This window comes from Peromyscus eremicus, chromosome 4, assembly GCF_949786415.1.
Source record: "Peromyscus eremicus chromosome 4, PerEre_H2_v1, whole genome shotgun sequence".
In the NCBI taxonomy this organism is placed as follows: Eukaryota; Metazoa; Chordata; class Mammalia; order Rodentia; family Cricetidae; genus Peromyscus; species Peromyscus eremicus.
The window spans coordinates 58,704,683-58,722,412 of NC_081419.1; the positions used below are offsets into that span (position 1 = coordinate 58,704,683).

Consider the following 17,730-nt stretch of genomic DNA (forward strand, 5'->3'; position numbering starts at 1 on the left):
AAAGTTGGTACCAAATAGACTTGTTCTTTATCAAATATTTGATATTCTCTATTATCAGGCACCAGGGGTTAAAAAAAAAAAGGTGTTTAAACCGAAAATAATTGTTACACAGCCTCTTGTAATATTATGCTTCCCTAAGAAATAATATCCGTAACTTAAAATCTTCTTCTTTGGTTGAAAAATATGATTTTCAGCCAGGTGATGGTAGCGAATGCCTTCAATCCCAGCACTTGGGAAGTAGAGGCAGGCAGATGTCTGTGAGTTTGAGGCTAGCCTGGTCTACAGAGCAAGGTCCAGGATAGCCCGGGGTACACAGAGAAACCCTGTCTTGAAAAATCAAAACAAAACCAAAAAAAAGACTTTCCAAGTATTTTGACAATTGCCTGTGTTCTGGTACAGAATCCCTATTTCATCTCTGCTGCCCTCTGCTCACCAACAATGCCCTTGCTCTAAGACCTAAGTTATATCGAACACATATACGGCAGTAATTAGTATTTTCCAATTACACTGGGAAATAAAATCAAAATATTATTCGCAAATGCACAATAGGAAAATTCTGTAATGACAGAATTCTTTTTACACTTGTTTGTTTGCATTTTGAAACACGGTTTCACGTTGCCCAGGCTGGCTTGGAATTTGTAACTGAGAATGACCTTGAACTCCTGATCTTCCTGCCTCTACCTCCTAAGAACTAGGATTACAGGGTAGTATTTTTCTTATTTTAATATGACAAGCTAGATTTTAGATGTAAATACAAAGAAAGAAACAGAAGAAAAAAACTAAGTTAAAATTATTCTTAAAAATAGCAAGAATTTTTAAATATACACATGGACAATGTGAGGATTTAAAATTTTTCCTATGAAAAGTAGTATTGTTTTAAATGGATTTCTACTGCATTCCTCATACTGGATCATAACAGATTTTGAGACATCTAGGAGAAATATGGACATCTTCACAGTTGAACTTTCCAAGATAATGGAAAATAATAGTTCAGTAATTTGGACAGTCTGAAATGAAATAAAATCTACCAAAATGCACAGTCCAGCACATACAAGGACAAGCAAGTTGCTACTATAATTATAAAACCATTATGTTACAATTATAATGAAATTTCATTTTATCAACTTACTTTGAAGCATATGAGGCATTTAATTCAACATTATAGCCGGGGGAGGGGAGCACCCCTCATTCTTTGGTATAGTTTTTGTTCCCCCTAAATCCAGAATTAAATATACAATAAATGTCCACAAAGGGTCCTGAGTAAGAATATAATAAAAACAAGGCAGATGCATGACATGCCACCCTGCTCCTAACAGCACTGCTCTCTTTGATATACACTTGCAAGTTGTTCTCGTGGCTTCCAACAGAACTAAAAAGCTTAGATAGAGATAAGATAAGGTCAGTTATTAAAGAAGGGACCAAAAACCAGAAACATTTCTAGCTACAATGTTGTAGGAGTAACCCTTTTCTTAAAGAATCTATTTTAGAAACTTCAAAAAGATTGTTTAATTTTCATTAAAACAATCTCTATTCTTAAGTTCCTTTTCTTAAATGGAAGACAAGTATTATTTCTAAGGCATGAATCAAAGCAGAAATAGTGCCAACTGTGGGGTAAACAAAAGCATGTTCTGTGGCACAAAGACGACAGTGCAGAGCAGACAAAAGGTGCCACTTCCTATCAGTCCCAGACACTGCCATTTAGATCTTTAAACTTTCATTAACTAATTTTTGTTTTCAGACAGGGTTTCACTATATAGCCTTACTTGGCCTGAAAATCACTTGGTAGACCAGGCTGGCCTCAAACTCAAAGATCTGTCTGCCTCTGCCTCTTGAGTACTACAATAAAATGTGTAGCCTTCATTAACTAATTTTATGGAATTGAAAAATAATTAAAAAGCTCAACTTCTTATTTCCTAATCTAAACTAGCTAGCAGTCTATCATCAGTATTTTAGCAGACCCAGACCAAAGTTGAAATAAAACCTCTCAAAGAGTCAATACATAATATAATGTGTATTTAAAGACAAACAAAAAACAGATAGCACAGAATATCATATACAGAATAATTGTAAAAGCAAATGACAAACAGGCTCTGCAGAGTTAATTGTACATATAGTCCTAATAGTTAACATCATTATCAATTTTATAAGTTCAACAAAGAATAAACACCTATCAGAGCAAGTTTACTCATAAATGTATGCCTTAAAAGCAAACTAAGTGTGTATATATATATATATATATGCACATACACATACAAAAATGTTCAAAATACTGTATTATTCAAAGCCAAGAAAAGTAAAAACAATACAAACATCTATCAACTTGTGAATGAATCCATAAAATATTTTATGTTCACAGTGGGATAATTTTTACAATAAAAAGAAATGTAGTGTGAAATCTGCTAACATTTGGATAAACCTAGAAAACATTGTACTAAATGGCAGAACCAAGTCACAAAGTATGACATGTCCAGATTATATTTACAAAAGAGTTCTAGAATAGGCACAAACACAGAAAGTAGACCAGTGCTTTCCTACAACTGGGAGGCTGGCAGGGAATTAGGGATCCTGAATGCTCAGGAAGCAGAATTTCTTCTGGGTGATTAACTGCTCTAGAATTGACCGAGTTGTTGAATATACTAAAAACCAATGAACAGTTTATTTCACGTGGGACAACAGTATGGTACCTGTGGCTCAGCATTATTCTGTGCAGATACTAAAAACCCTCATCTGTACACTTCAGAGGTAAACTGTACAGCGTGTGTATATATCTCAATAAAGTGTTTACCAAAAATTTCAATTTTCTAATATTGAAAAGGCAAGAAAAAGTATTAAAAAACAAAGATCAGCAGAGCATTATTATCACAAGCAGTTTGCCAAGCATACTGAGGACGATTATCAATCAGCTTAAGAAAATGTTTATTATTACTAAACAGTTCATAAATACCTAATCAGCTCCTAATAAGATCTCACATTCAGTAAATGTGCCATATGAAAATTAACATGCTAAATTTAAGAGATTTTCATGTCAGACACTTTATTAGGAATAAGTATTTACAGAATTAAGTGACAGATTTTCTTTAAAACTGTCATTTCGGGTGAGTATATAATCTCTCAGAAGAAAGAGCAAATTAATGTTCACAGCTAACACACTTGTCTTTTCCATAGAGACTGTGAGACAGGCTCACTATGTGGTCCTGGGGGCCTGAACTCCCTATGTAGACCAATCTTGCCTGTCACCAAGAGCTACCTGCCTCTGTCCAAAGGAGTGCACCACCACACCTGGCAGATCATGCAAATATTTACTATGCAATAAAGATGAATACATGTTTTCTATTTACTTTGTTTTAATTTTTGATTTTATGGAAATTATTCAATGAAATACCATCATGCTATTTTTTTAATTATCTACATTAAATAACTGCCTTTTAAAAAGTGTGTGCTTTGAATAAAATTTTTCTTATCAAGACCTTTGTGATTACTTTATATAATCAATTATAAAATACTAATACAATCTTTTATAAAACCAAGATTTTTACCAACCAAAACTTAAAAAAAAAAAAAAAAAACTTTAACAAAATATTTAAAAAGCAGAAGAAACCCAACCCAAGACTTTTTTTATAGCACTTGACTTATTTTTACTAATTCTGGCTAACATTTCGCTCTACATTGAAATGTTTTAAGTATTTACAACAAGGGAAATATCAATCTTCTATGATCACTTATCATTTGAGGATAAAACCTGACAATGTATCTTTTAAATAAATTCTCAAGACTGGGATGCTCATAATAAGGGGAAATTGCTAGACTAAATTTTTATAGAAAGCAAAAAAGAAAGCAAGGGGTGCAGTATGGATATATTAGGGAAAATTAAAGCAAACTGATGTCTTGTGAAAAGATTCCAAGTCAATAAAACTTACAAAAATGCTACAGTAAAACTAAATTTTAAAACTGGTTATTCATAATATTACTATAAAAAACTGCCCCCAGATAAACACACCAGAAAGACTAAATATGACCAAACTTTACAAGAGAAAACTTCCACGTGGAACTAATATGGGAATAAAGACCTTAGCACCATAACCTCACTAATCCAGAAATGCTTTTGGAAACCAAGAAAATGCCAGGGAAGCAAATACATCTTATAAGAAAAACAGCTGCCTACTAAAGCAATAAAAGCTCTATGAAGCCACTGCCAACCTTAAAAGAAAATTAAGTTAATGATATAAGGATTACAAGATGCCCCAAGTAACCACACACACATTTGGGGTGTTGTTTATCTATACATTAACTATTCTTACTGTAACTTCAAAAAAAATAGTGTAAGAAATTAAAATTTAACATTTTCCACATAACATGTAGCTGGAAGCTTTTCTAGTTTCAGAGATATGAATACTGTCTTTGTAAGCACTTAAGTAAGGTCTAAACTCTGTGTATGAAAATGCTGCACATAGTTAGATAAACGGGAGACACAACACTCCACTGAACATTGCTCTTCTCATAGATGGGTGACACCAAGTAGAAAATTGGGACAACTTACATTGTTGTTGCGTGTTTCTACAGCAGGAAACTTTCTGACTATGAATTTCACAGCAGATTCCAGGTTTTTGTCAATAAGGTAGGATGGTTTAGCCTTGGGATCTCCACATGCCTAAAAAAACAACAGTAATGAAAAAGAGTGAAATGTATCTTTCTAAAATCAAGGAAGAATAGCAAATCTGAAATCAGAAATTAGAAAGATTTATTGTTTTTGGTGAGCAGGTGATAAAATGAACAGGCAAAGTGCAGGGATTATCACAGCTGAAATATGCGATGGGAGACAGTACAGAGATGTTCTTCTACTGAAAAAAACGCATGGAAAGTTTTAAAGCAGTTAGCGCAGAACAGCAGTGAAGGAAAAAGCTCAAACCTAAAAAAAGGAAAAGAAAATGAAAAACTTTTTTGGTTTGAGGTAGGATTGTATTCATCTGAAGCTAATAAAGTATTACAAAATCAAATACTAAGTAAAGTCCTAGAAATGTTTCTAAGTGTTATAAAATAAAGGCTTATGTCTGAAAATGTCTTTTCCAAAATGTTTTCCTCATTTGATATCAACATTTTAATACAAGAGTCCTAGTTCAAAAGAACTGGAAGCTGCTAACACTGAAGGTGGCCTACACTCCTAACATGTTGCCTGCTCCTCTGGTCATCTGCGTTCACAACACTGTGTTCCCTCATACCAGCAGCACCTCAAGCAATGCACCTACGTCTGTCCTTTATCTCATAAGCACAGAATAATGGCAAGGTCTCCATCTGATCCCATCAGCAGCACAACCTCCTCTGCAGTGAACTGGAAACCACTATACAAATGCTACTGGGAAGGATTAACAGGAAGAACCAACAGTACAATATGTGACAGTTAACTGCTTATGTGAGATGCTTTTTCTTAGGGAAATACCAAAAATCGTATCATTCTTGCTTAAATTTTTTATTCCATTTTTAAAGCATATGCTTTTATAGTGATGTCTGCCATATGTGAGGAGATACAGTACAGTAACCTGACCTTCTAGTTTACCATGGCTATGTTGTGGATTACAGAAAGAGAAGTTATGAAACATGAGACTGATCTGAAAGCGGGCAAGCGGGCAGAGGGAAGGTGAAAAGCTTTGCAAACCTTCCAAACTTGTCCTTGCTGGGGAAGCATTGTAATAAAAAGAGAGAAAATTACGTGTAAACAATGATTGTCAAATATGACATACTTTTCAGTAGAAAACTTATGCACTGCAGACTACGGATAACAATACAAAATGAGAACTGTATGGTGCTACAATTTATAAGGTACTTAAGTAGCGAGTTCTATTATACAGTCGATATATATAGTTTATAGTATTCATATAGATTAAATACTACTGTGTAAGTGTACAACCATGTCAGTATCTTGGTGGCCTTTCTAAATCAACTTAAAATAATACTAGAAAGAAGGAAAAATAAAGACTACATGCAGCTATAAAAATAGGAGCAAAGACCATTAGTGAAATTTTACATACCTTAAAAAGAAACGGTAGCCAAGAATAAAAATGAATTGTTACAAGATGAACTTTGTACTTCAGCTCAAATTGAAACTATTTTTCAAATATACTTCCAAGCCAAAGTATAAAAGAAAGCCAATAAAAAACATTCCTATTTTTATAACTGGAAATAGGAACGCAGTACCCATTCTTAGTATAATTAGATCAAACCATTTTTTAAATTGAGAACTTAACCTTTAATGAGACTGACAAGGCTACTATGCAAATCCACTTCTACATAATATTAGCATAATCTGACTTTTCCTCAGACTATAATTTCTTTGAAATAGTTTTTTTATAGACTGGTCTTCTAATTTGTCCTCTTTCTTCAAGATATAACATAAACTAGATTCACATAACCAAGACTCATACAACTAAGAAACTGCCCTTTAAAAATAGCTACAGATTACCATTTCCTTATATAAAGCATGCCTATGACAGTACCGAATCCTAAAGTGACTCAACGTTGACTTATCATGATATTTATTCCAGTTATTTAAAAATCCAGGTATTAACTTTAACAGTATTAGCAGCTATCAATAAAACAATGCACATTTCCCAAGATCACAAAAGAAATCTGTATATAAGCAGCTCTTCTTACATTGAAAACAAAATAAGAAAGGAATTTCAGTTCAGTGGACAAATAAAAGTATACATAACTTCTCTGCATGCTGCTCAGTGGGCCTCTGTAAGAGCATCCCTGAGAGGTGACACCAGATTCTGCTAAGCAGCTAGGCTCCGATCTCTACCACTCGCTAGCTCCGGGGCCTTACATATATAACATTTCCTACTCTCAGTTTCTTCTGTAAGAGGCCCAAGGGAGAGAGAGTACTTACCTCACAGTGTCATTATGAATGTTTGAAGAGCTTAGGTAATCCATGTAAAGCATTTAACAAAGGGACTGGCACATAAGTGCTCAAAAATGTACACCGTTATTAGGAATGGTTATAATAAAGAATATGACAATCACCTAAGCCAAAGTCTACTATGGAGACTGATCATCAGTAATGGTCTATAGCACGGTATCTAGAACCAACACATTTAGTGTAACTTCCTTAACAACCCTAAGTTTCTCTCTCAATCACATTATCCCTTTCTTTTACTTATCCTAGAGTCTAACATACTATATTTGTTTTACTTACAGGAAGAATATAGCTTTATGTTCTATTTGGGGTTTCTGGTGTTGAGGATTGAACTCATGAATGCAAATATGCTAAGAACATATTCTACCACTATATCCCTACAGCCCAAGAACATGAGTTTTAAAACAGGATGCCCATGTTCAAGTCCCGGCTAGGTCACATAGCTGTAAAGTATGAGTTAATGATTTTATCCTTCATCTCTTGGTGTCTTCTTTTACTAAACTGGAGATAGTATTTACAACCTGTCCTAAAAGTTCTACATTCACTACAGAGGTGTAGTGTGTTTGTGGGTGTGAAGAACTTATAGGTGTATTTCACATACCATGAACATGAAAAATAAAAATAAAAAACTAATACAAATAAAAGGAATATACACAAGTTCCATTCTACTTTTTCTAAAATCAACTTACTTAACATATTTACTTAATAAAAGAAAGATATTTATATGAGGAATACTCAGGGGGAAAAAGTACAAGAAAAACTAAACTATAACCTGATTAAGTTACCTAGGTAAGATACACCCTAGAAAGGAGCTATGACTGTAACTCAGTTATGGTTTCCACATAATACTACAATAGCAGGAAAATTCTAACGGGCCAGAAATCTGTCTATAAAGATTGATTTTCCCCACTACTGTTTTAGAACAGAAATTGTCAACATATTTGAAAGCATTTCATGCTATCAAAATTATAATTATCCTTTACTTTTAATTAGTCATCCTAGAAGTACAGATTTTTATTAACTACAAACATCACAACACTTAGCTACTAAAACTGTCTGTACTAATACATCCAGAAAGGCCCCATAACAAAGACTGAATCTGAACACATTAACAAAAGGAGCTGAGACATGGCTCATCAGGCCCAGTCCCTGCTGTTCAAACATGAGGACCCAAGTTCAGATCCTAGTAACCAAGCAAAAGCTCATGGAGCAGTGTGCCTCTCACCCCAGCACTGGGGAGGACAGAGGCAGGCAGATCCTTGAGGCCTGATGACTAGCCACATTAGCCTGAAAGCCATTCTGATGGGCTGGCTATGTAACTCAATGCTTGCCCAGCATGCTGAGCACACTCCCCTCCCCTCCCCCAGTATGGATGCACAGTATAGAAAGAAAGGAAAGGAAAGAAGGGGGGCGGGGGGGGGGGGGCAGAGGACCTGTCTTCTGGCCCAAGTGGCCCACAACCCATCTGATTTATTTAAAGATATTAATATTACCTATCGTATAGGTGGTCATAACATTAAAATATACATTATAGGGTAGGTAAAGTGCTTATCTCAATGCCTAAAACATAAGTATTTAATAAGTTCTAAATCACATCTTCTCAATTTAAAGTAAAACTTTCAATCTATGTGGATTTCCATTTTTACATTCATAATGCTAATTCAACATCTATAAGTTAATTTTCTCACAAAACCAAAATCGAATGTTGTCACCAGGAATAGATTTCCAGAAAACATATATTATGTAAGTCACAAAATAGATGCCTTTGACTAGAAACACTAAGACAAGATCTGATAGTTTTTTCCACAAACCTACCACTGAAACCCTTTTTAGTCCTCTCCTCAAGTGTTTACAGCTAACACTACATACCACAGCTTAATTTTACATGCTTAAAGCTACATGTTTTTCTAAGAACTTACCAAGACAAAAAAAAAAAAAAAAGGTCAAATAATGCACTCTCAAAATCCCACTACCTATTCATAAAAGATTATTAACGAAACTCAAGAAACAACAAAACAAGCAAAAATAAGAGAGTAGAAGCAACATTTACTGGGCAATTCTCGTATTCAAAGGCTCCCATGCTTTACAGATTACCTGAAGAGAAGGGCTTCAGAGAAAAAAGGTGACCTAGTCAAGGGTTTAATCACTAATCAGCAGGACCTAAATACAAACCTGTAACTTAAATTCTCAATACCAGAAGATGTATCTCTAGATGGATGCCAAGGCGATATATAAAAATATACTACATTCTTATCATAACTCAGCTGCTCAAAACTGACTAATCTGGTAAGTTTTTTTTTTAATATAGTACAATCAAGAATTGCAGAATCAGTGGTTCCTATTCCAATTTTTTTCTCCTGTGCCTCCTATATTTTGGCCAGACACTCTACTCTAAACTTTCCTCGAGTTTGAGCAGGGAAAAAAATAAATACTTCACTAATAGTTTAGAGGCTGAGAGAAAAGTGTGTCGAAATTACTAGAAATGCTTTCAAATTCATGTAATTTTATTAATAATTCTAGCTCTTAATTAAAGATAGTAATTGCAGATCTAAAGATAAAGAAATTATAATTTCTGTTCTCCAGGAACAAATCTTGGGAAAATCAGGATCTAAGAGGTTCAAACCATTACATTCTTCAAAATTATTTCCTAAAATTTTTTGTATTTCTGGGTTGGGGAGGTGGCTCAGCAGTTAAGAGCACTTGCTGCTCTTGCAGAGGACCTTGGTTTGAGTCCCAGCACACATGTGGTGGTTTACAACCATCCATAACTCCAATTCCAGGGGATCCAAAGCCCTCTTCTGACTTCCTCAGGCACACACATGGTACACATATAAACTTGTAGGCAAAACATTCACACACATATGTAAGACAAATCTTAAAAGGTCTTATTAAATAAAATTACTCAGTGCTAGCTATTGGGGTAAATTCTGAAAGATCAGAGAAGCAGAACAAGCCACAGCTAACCTCATCTCGCCAACTTCTCAGCCAATCCTGTTTCCTCAAACTGGAAGCTTCTAGAAGAGTCCTCACCTGGAAGGATCTCAGCTGAACAGCTGCTAAAAGCCTAAAAGCTTAAAAGCCTCTAGTTCCTGGTCCTCATGCCTTATATACCTTTCTGCTTCCTGCCATCACTTCCTGGGATTAAAGGCGTGTGTCACCATACCTGGCTGTTTCCAGTGTGGCCTTGAACTCACAGAGATATGGATGGGTCTCTGCCCCCGGAATGCTAGGATTAAAGGCATGTGCTACTGCTGCCTAACCTCTATGTTTAATATAGTGGCTGTTCTGTTCTCTGACTCCCAGATAAGTTTATTGGGGTGCATAATATATCAACCACACACATAAAACAAATAAATCTAAAAAAAGTTAATAAAATAATTTTAATGGCTCACACTAAAGTTTCTAACAACTATCCAATTCACAAGGAGATAACTATGTCACTACATTTCTTCCATGTCTGAGTTCCAATATACAGAATATCTCAGTTTATGAAACAAAGGTTTGTTTTTTTTTTACATTTTACACACTGACATACTTGTGCTCAATATTAAGTAGATCTTTAAAGAACTACTGCAGGGGGGGCTGGAGAGATGGCACAGTGGTTAAGAGCACTGGTTGTTCTTCCAGAGGACCCGAGTTCAATTCCCAGCAACCATATGGTGGCTCACAACCATGTATAGTGGGATCTGATGCCCTCTTCTGACATAAAGTTGTACATGTAGATAGAGCACTCATATAAACTAACTAAATAAATCTTTAAAAAAAAAAAAAGAACTACTGCAGAACACACTTCTGCAATTACTCTGTATGAACACTAATGTCTAACTATACTCTCAAGTATTGAAAAGGGTACTTAAGAAATGTTTCTAAAGGTGGAACAGAGCTGGACTTAATGGGAAGTGGCGTGAACATTTATGAAGTGTCTGCTTTGTTCTAAGACCCAGAAACAGAGTAACAGTAGCCAACATTTATCCTGTTTATTCCTTTTTTAAAGCTTAAGGGGGGGGGGGTGTTGTTTGCAGGTGTCTGTAGAGGCCGAAAGAGGATGTTGGATCCCCTTAAGTTGGAGTTACAGGTATCTGTGAGCCAGATATGGGAGCTAGGAACCAAACTCAGGTCCTCTGGAAAAGCAGTAAGAACCCTTAATCAGTGAGCCATCTCTCCAAGTTCACTTATCCCTTTTTACCAGGCACTGTACTAATACTTGACATAAATAAACCCATTTAGCTCTCAAAATATGATGTTAATAACAGTATTGCACCACATGGGAGAACTGGAACTTCTACTTAAGATTCCAAGGATGAAAATCAGTAATACTGAGGACTGGAGATAGAGAGCAACAGAGTGCTGGCCTACAACCAGCAGGGCTAGTAAGACTTTAAAAAACATGTAGGTCCGGCACCTAACAGGCCCTGAGGGCAGGTGCATACCATGAAGACATTTTGCATTGAAAGAGAGCCTGGTGCAACCTTCCAAGAATGTAGTTATAACCTGACAAACTGAATCCTGACAATGAACAGCTGTCTGAGGAAGAACTCGAGACAGTAAGGACTGCACCACTTTTTTCTTATAGCAGAGCTTCTCAGCATCACAACTATTGTCTGACTCATTAGAGTCAAGCCAAGACCCAGACTTTTTCAAGTTCTTCCAAGACAATTCTAATGTGTGCTGAAATAAAGGATTATTCAATTGTAGGTAAAAACTACTAATCTCACTTTATAAATTATAGCCAAGGATAAATAATTTGTTCAAGGTTAAAACAAATTAGTACTAAAGCTTTACCTAGACTGTGACTGTCAACACACAATATCATAAGACTTGGAAAAGAAATTCTAAGTACAGGGAAGTGCTGTGGGATGTATGGCAAATGTGTTGCTGATTAATCAATAAAACACTGATTGGCCGTTGGCTAGGCAGGAAGTATAGGCGGGGCAAGGAGGAGAATAAAGCTGGGAAGTGGAAGGCTGAGTCAGAGAGACACTGCCAGCCGCCACCATGATGACAAACAGCATGTGAAGATACCGGTAAGCCACGAGCCCTGTGGCAAGGTATAGATAAATGGAAATGGATTAATTTAAGCTATAAGAACAATTAGCAAGAAGCCTGCCACGGCCATACAGTTTGAAACCAATTTAAGTCTGTGTTTACTTGGTCGGGTCTGAGGGCAGGTGAGAGAGATTTGCCCTGACTGTGGGCCAGGCAGGAAAACGATAGCTACAGGCAAGTATAGTTTGTTTGCCTATTTAAAAAAAAAAAATTAAGGTTGACTAGATGGCTCAGCTGTTAAAGACTCTTGCCACCATGCCTGATGACTGGAGTCAATCCCCAACACCCATATAATGGAGGAGAAGAACACCCTCCCCCAAGCTGCCCTCTGCCTGACTGGGGTGTGTACACACACACACACACACACACACACACACACACAGAGAGAGAGAGAGAGAGAGAGAGAGAGAGAGATTAAAAAATAAAAATATCAGCATGAGTATTTTAGAACATGTTTTGTACCTTTATTCTACTGAACAAAAGGTGTGGGATTTGATCTTTGTTTATCCTGCCTGTGCACTGTGGGCATGCCTGGTGCTGCCAGAGGCCAGCCAAGGGTGTCAGATCCCTTGGAACTGAAGTGAAGGACAGTTGTGAACTACCATATGGGTGCTGGCCATCGAAGCCTGTCCTCTGGAAGAGCAGCCGGTGCTCTTAAGTGCTGGGCCATCCATGCAGCTCAGGAAATCTCATCTTTTATTCATTTATTTATTTCGTGTGCATGGGGGTGCAGAGAGAGAGAGATGTGGAAGGGGACACGCTCACATGTACCATGGAGCACACGTAGACATCAGAGGACAGCTTTCCAGAGTCAGCTCTGTCCTTCTGCCATGGGGACCTTAAATCCTCCTCCGGTCACCAGGTCTGGCAGAGGTGCTTTTACTCAGTGAGCATCTCACTGCTCCTGAAATTTTCATAGTAGCTTCTCCAGAAATCTGATTGTGGATAGAGCCAATTCAACTTTTTAAACATCTAAAAGGAATATACAATTAATAGTAATATGCCAATAACCTTACAGAAATGTACACGTAGAGGCATAACTTTTCTTTTTACTGTGGATTATTTGTGATGAAATTTGTATAAAAAGACCATTTTCAATATGTTATCAGTGTATCAGTGAGTACTAGTGGAGATTTGTTTGATTTTTGTAATGTATTAAAAGGAGAAATAATTTTAAACTAGCAATTTAAAATTTTAACTCAAATTTCTTTGGTAAAATATATTTTGTATCAACTTTGCCTGTTAAGTTTATTTTCCTTGTGATTTTCTTTACATGGGTCAACTGTAGGTGTGTGCACATGTATACACATGTAGAGGCCAAAGGTCACCTTTGGTGTCATTCCGTAGGAGTTACCTAACCTTTTTTTGGGGGGGGGGGTCTCTCACTGGGACCTGGGGCTGGCTGATTTGGCTGATTAGATTAGGTTGGCTGACTAGCCAGCAGGCTCTAAGAATCCACCTGTCTCTATCTCCCTGGAGACAGGATTACAAATCTGAAATTTTAGGTCAGTACTGGGGACTAAACTCATACTCCAATGCTTGTGTTAACAAACTCTTTTCTAAATGAGCTCTCTCCTCAGCTCCCTTTATGGTTACTGCTGAGATTCAGTCCCTGGTGCATTTTAACGTGTACAAGATAAAAACTAACCACATAAGAAACTTACAGAAATAAATAGGACATTTTGCTTAAACTGGGAGAAGTATATAGAAAACAGAAAATGAGAATGAAGAGAAACAGTGAAATACAGTTTTTCTTCCATAATTTTCATTTTAGATTTTTATTTTCAAAGACAAATAGTGAAGCTGGGAATTTAGCTTGGTGTCAGAACATGTCTAGCAAGCACAGCCTCTGGGATTTGTTTTCCAGCGCTGTCTTGGGTATGAAATCACAAAGTCAAATAATAACTTTGTACACTGAAAAACTATGTAACCTGCAATACACGAAATAAAATTAGGAATCATGATTAGCCTGTTTGTTTCATTAATAATACTCAAAGTTTGTTTAATAGTTTAATTAATAGTAATCACACACCTAAGATTTCTTGCTCATTGTTTTCAATATTGTATTTGTTAGTGAATATACCATTACCAAGAATTTAACAATATTGTTGTAGGCTTTGGTAAAATGTATAGACAATGATGAAACTATTCCCTGTTGAAGCAGAACACTGAGGTATTTTAATAATATCAAACTTCATAAAGCCTTAAATTGTTAATGTGTAAACAGATCTGTATATATGACAACTTCAAATAATCTCTTAAAAGAATCTTGGAAATGTTTCCTTATAAGCTCATCTTTTAAGTAGTCTCGATGTTGAGAGGGCTTCCCCCCACGCATTTAATCTCCGTCTACTGAATGTCTCCTTTAGCACTGGAGAAACAGGTATATTAAGTCCAGTGTCAAGACATTCATATCTTCTTGATTAGAGAAAGACGTGTAGCTAGTTAACCAAATGCAGTGTGTAAGTAGGATTGTGGGAGACTTGAGACTTTAAAGATTTTAGACTGGGAAAGAAAAGAAGATGGATACGGACATTAGTGCCAGGTTTTGAAACATGAGTAGAAGCTGATTACTATTTTACTTCCAGTTCCAGGGGCTCTCACACCTTCTTCTGGTCCCCGTGGGCATCAGGCACACAGGTGGAACAGAAGTACATGCAGGCAAAACACTCATACATATAAAACTTAAAAATCTAAAGAACATAAAAACAAATAAAAAGATTGTGATTTATATTGCCGTAAGAGTACAGACAACATGAACCTTATAGACACATGAACACATCTTACTTCTTTGGCAAGAAATTTGAACAAATGTTTCAATCCTTAGCCAACTGGGTACACAGACAGGCAGTTCCATGGGCTAAAACACGAAATTCTATCAAAAGAGCCAGCAAGATGGTTCAGAGGGGAAGGGCACTTGCAGCTACATCTGATTACCCAGTCTGATCCCAGAAGCCCTCCAGATAGAGGAGAGAACAGACTCTTACAAGTTACCCACTAACCTCCACACACCCCTGCTTGCTTGCCCTCTCTTCCTCTCACAAAATAAATATCAGATGCATTTAACACACACACAGAGTCGACTTCAGTGAGTACTAATCAAAGCCTTGTGTGCTAGATAATGTCCCTAGTATTGAAATGCCCTAAGAAATGAATTACTCTTCTCAGAAGAAATTCATAAGCCAAGTAGGCAAAATATTTCAAGAAACTAACTATACATAGGTGCTAAAATACAACGTTTCAATAACCCAAAATGCTTGACAATTAGATATAATGGTTACATTCACTTATTTCCCATTCCAGTAGTCAACACAAGAGCCTGAAGTTTCTCAAAACAGGAAGTGAAAAACACTTTGAAAAAGGCAGCAAACTGTAATTATGAGTTTAAATGCTTAGAATTCCATCTACTATTACCCATGAAAATGAAGTATTAAGAGTCTGTTTATATTTATCCTCTAAGAATGTTTAGTGACTTGACTGCATTAAAGAAAGTTATTTTGCTCAAACACCCAAACCACTTCTGATGTTACTCTCACTTCCTCTTCTAGAAAACCATCAAAACCATTTCCTTTAACCACAATACCACACGTCTGGTAACTTTTAGTAACATTTGATTTGCTGGGGTTTTTTTTTTGTTTGTTTTAAACACAGTCCATATAGAACTTGATTTCCAAAATTCTTAAGCAGTGAAATCCAAAAGTTGTCATCAATGCAACTCATACTACCTCAAATTAAAGTTTTTCCTAACCCCATAAAGTTACAATCAAGGGGTGAATGCAGAGGGCTTTGTCATGTCACAAACTGAATGGGCACATCCTAGCTCCAGATTATGCTGGGTTTAGAGACCAAAATTCATTGAAACCAAGTGGGTAACCAGAACAACACAGCTATCCTTTCCCAACGTTTAGCATTACTGACTTAAAACAGTGTGCTTCAGAATTACAGTGTCTAAATCAATTTGGAGGAGCAAAACAAGTTTATACTGACTTGAATTTTTAAAAGCATCTTCAGCAACACTCACAAACAACCTATACTCGATTGGTATGGTCTAAGGGCAATAGTTCACGTTATATTTTTTTAAAAAATGAGATTATGGAAAAAAAATGACACAAATACACAGAAACCCACAAGGACGTAGAGATATAAACTGTACTTTTTCTCTATTAAATTCACTGAGGCTTATCAAAGCTGTCCTAAAATAAGTGGATTTGGGGTTGTTTTCCTCTAAGGTAAGTTAATGTGGCATTTTCCCTATTTTTTTTTTTTTTTAAATCTCTACTTTTCTCAACTTCAATACTGCCTTCCACTCCCTAATCTGAAGACACGGGTTTCCAATAGATCCACTGGCTAGTTGCTCAAATCATCGGACTACGCTGCGAAGGGAACAGCAGTGGGCACAGATTTCGTCTTTATTTTATACAGCCATTGTACTTTAAGGAACGGTGCTAATCCGACAGGGTTGGGAAAACTACAGCGAGGAGGAGCAGAGAGGAAAGGTTGTTATTCCTGTTCCAGTGACTCACAGCCGACAAGTATTTCAGACGAAAACCGGTTCCACCCTCACTTCCCCCTCCCGTCCATCTCCAAAATGAAATGATCCTAAACGTCAACATGCTGTCGGGGTGGAGGGGTGGAGGGGGGGGGGGGCTTTATTCAGCGACCGAGGGGGGGAAAAAAAAAATCGAGTGACCAAGTGGGGAGCGGAGGGTCGGTCGCCACATTCCCACACTCACACGCCAAGAAACCCGGGCCCGCTCGCCGCAGCCCGGGAAGGCCGCGCGCTCCCCCTTCCCGCAAACCAACGCGCCGAGGCGGCGGCGGCGGCGGCGGCCATGCGCGGCCCGGCCGGTTCCCGCCGCCGGGAGCCAGGAAATGGCTCCCGCCCGCCCGCCCCGCCGCTCACGCTAGGCCGCGGCGCATCCCGGAGGGAGGCCCCCCGCGCGAGCAGGCCGAGCTCGCGCCCGCGCGGCCTTTTTTTTTTTTTTTTTTTTTTTTTCCTTCCTTCCCCCGCCGCACCCCGCCCGGCCTCGCCGGCCCGTGCGCACCTTCTTGATGTTGTAGAGGCGCGTGAGCATGCCGACGCCCCGGTCGTTGAGGATGGTGAGCTTCTCGGCCAGCTTCTGCTGACTGGGCTGCAGCACGGAGCGCGACATGGTGCGGCCGCCGTGGCCGCCGCCGCCGCCGCCGCCGCCGCAGCCGCCGGGCGCGCAACTCCCCGGCTCGCCGCCTCCCTCAGGCCCGCCCGCCCGCCCGCCCGCGACCTCCGCCTCAGCGCGGCGCGCCCATGCCGCGCGCCCACCCGCGCCGTGACACAGCAGCCGCGGCGCTCGCTTCCGCCCGCCGCCCTTCCGCCTCCACCCGCGGCGCTCTCCACCCCAGTTCCCCCCCACCCCGGGGCCGCCTTTCCCGGCTCCTCCGCTAGGTGTGGCGGTGGCGGCAGCGGCGGCGGCGGCGGCTGAGAACGAGGCGGCTTCCCCGGAGCCGGGACCGGCGCTCGGTCACCTGATCGGCCGCGCCGGCGCCCCCGCGAGGCCGCCGGGAGAACTGCGGCCCGCGCTCCTGGGCGCCCCGCCCGGCCTCGGCTCCCGGGACCCGACCCCCGGGCCGCCTTCCTTCCTCGACTTCCCCAAAAGTTGCCTCCGCTCCCCGCCCCCCCGAGGACCCGCGGCGGCGTCGGGGCGGGGAGGGTGTGTTTCGGGAGACTCTCCCCCACTCCCCCCGAGAGGGGGCTGGCGGCTCGGAGCGTGTTTGCCTCCCACGCCTTGACAGACGCTCCC

The 17,730-nt window shown here is 39.0% G+C and overlaps 1 protein-coding gene across 1 annotated transcript in view; it reads right to left on the minus strand.

Annotated features, from left to right (window-relative positions):
• Nckap1 (NCK associated protein 1) overlaps nucleotides 1-17,138 on the minus strand; it is an 81,557-nt gene extending 64,419 nt beyond the window's left edge. The window contains exons 1-2 of the mRNA XM_059260792.1: nucleotides 16,999-17,138; nucleotides 4,538-4,648 (exon numbers count right to left, since the gene is read on the minus strand). Coding sequence (XP_059116775.1) covers nucleotides 4,538-4,648; nucleotides 16,999-17,106 — 219 coding nt within the window. The 5' untranslated portion in view covers nucleotides 17,107-17,138. The remainder of the gene's footprint in view (nucleotides 1-4,537; nucleotides 4,649-16,998) is intronic.
• Between the last annotated feature and the right edge of the window lie 592 nt (nucleotides 17,139-17,730).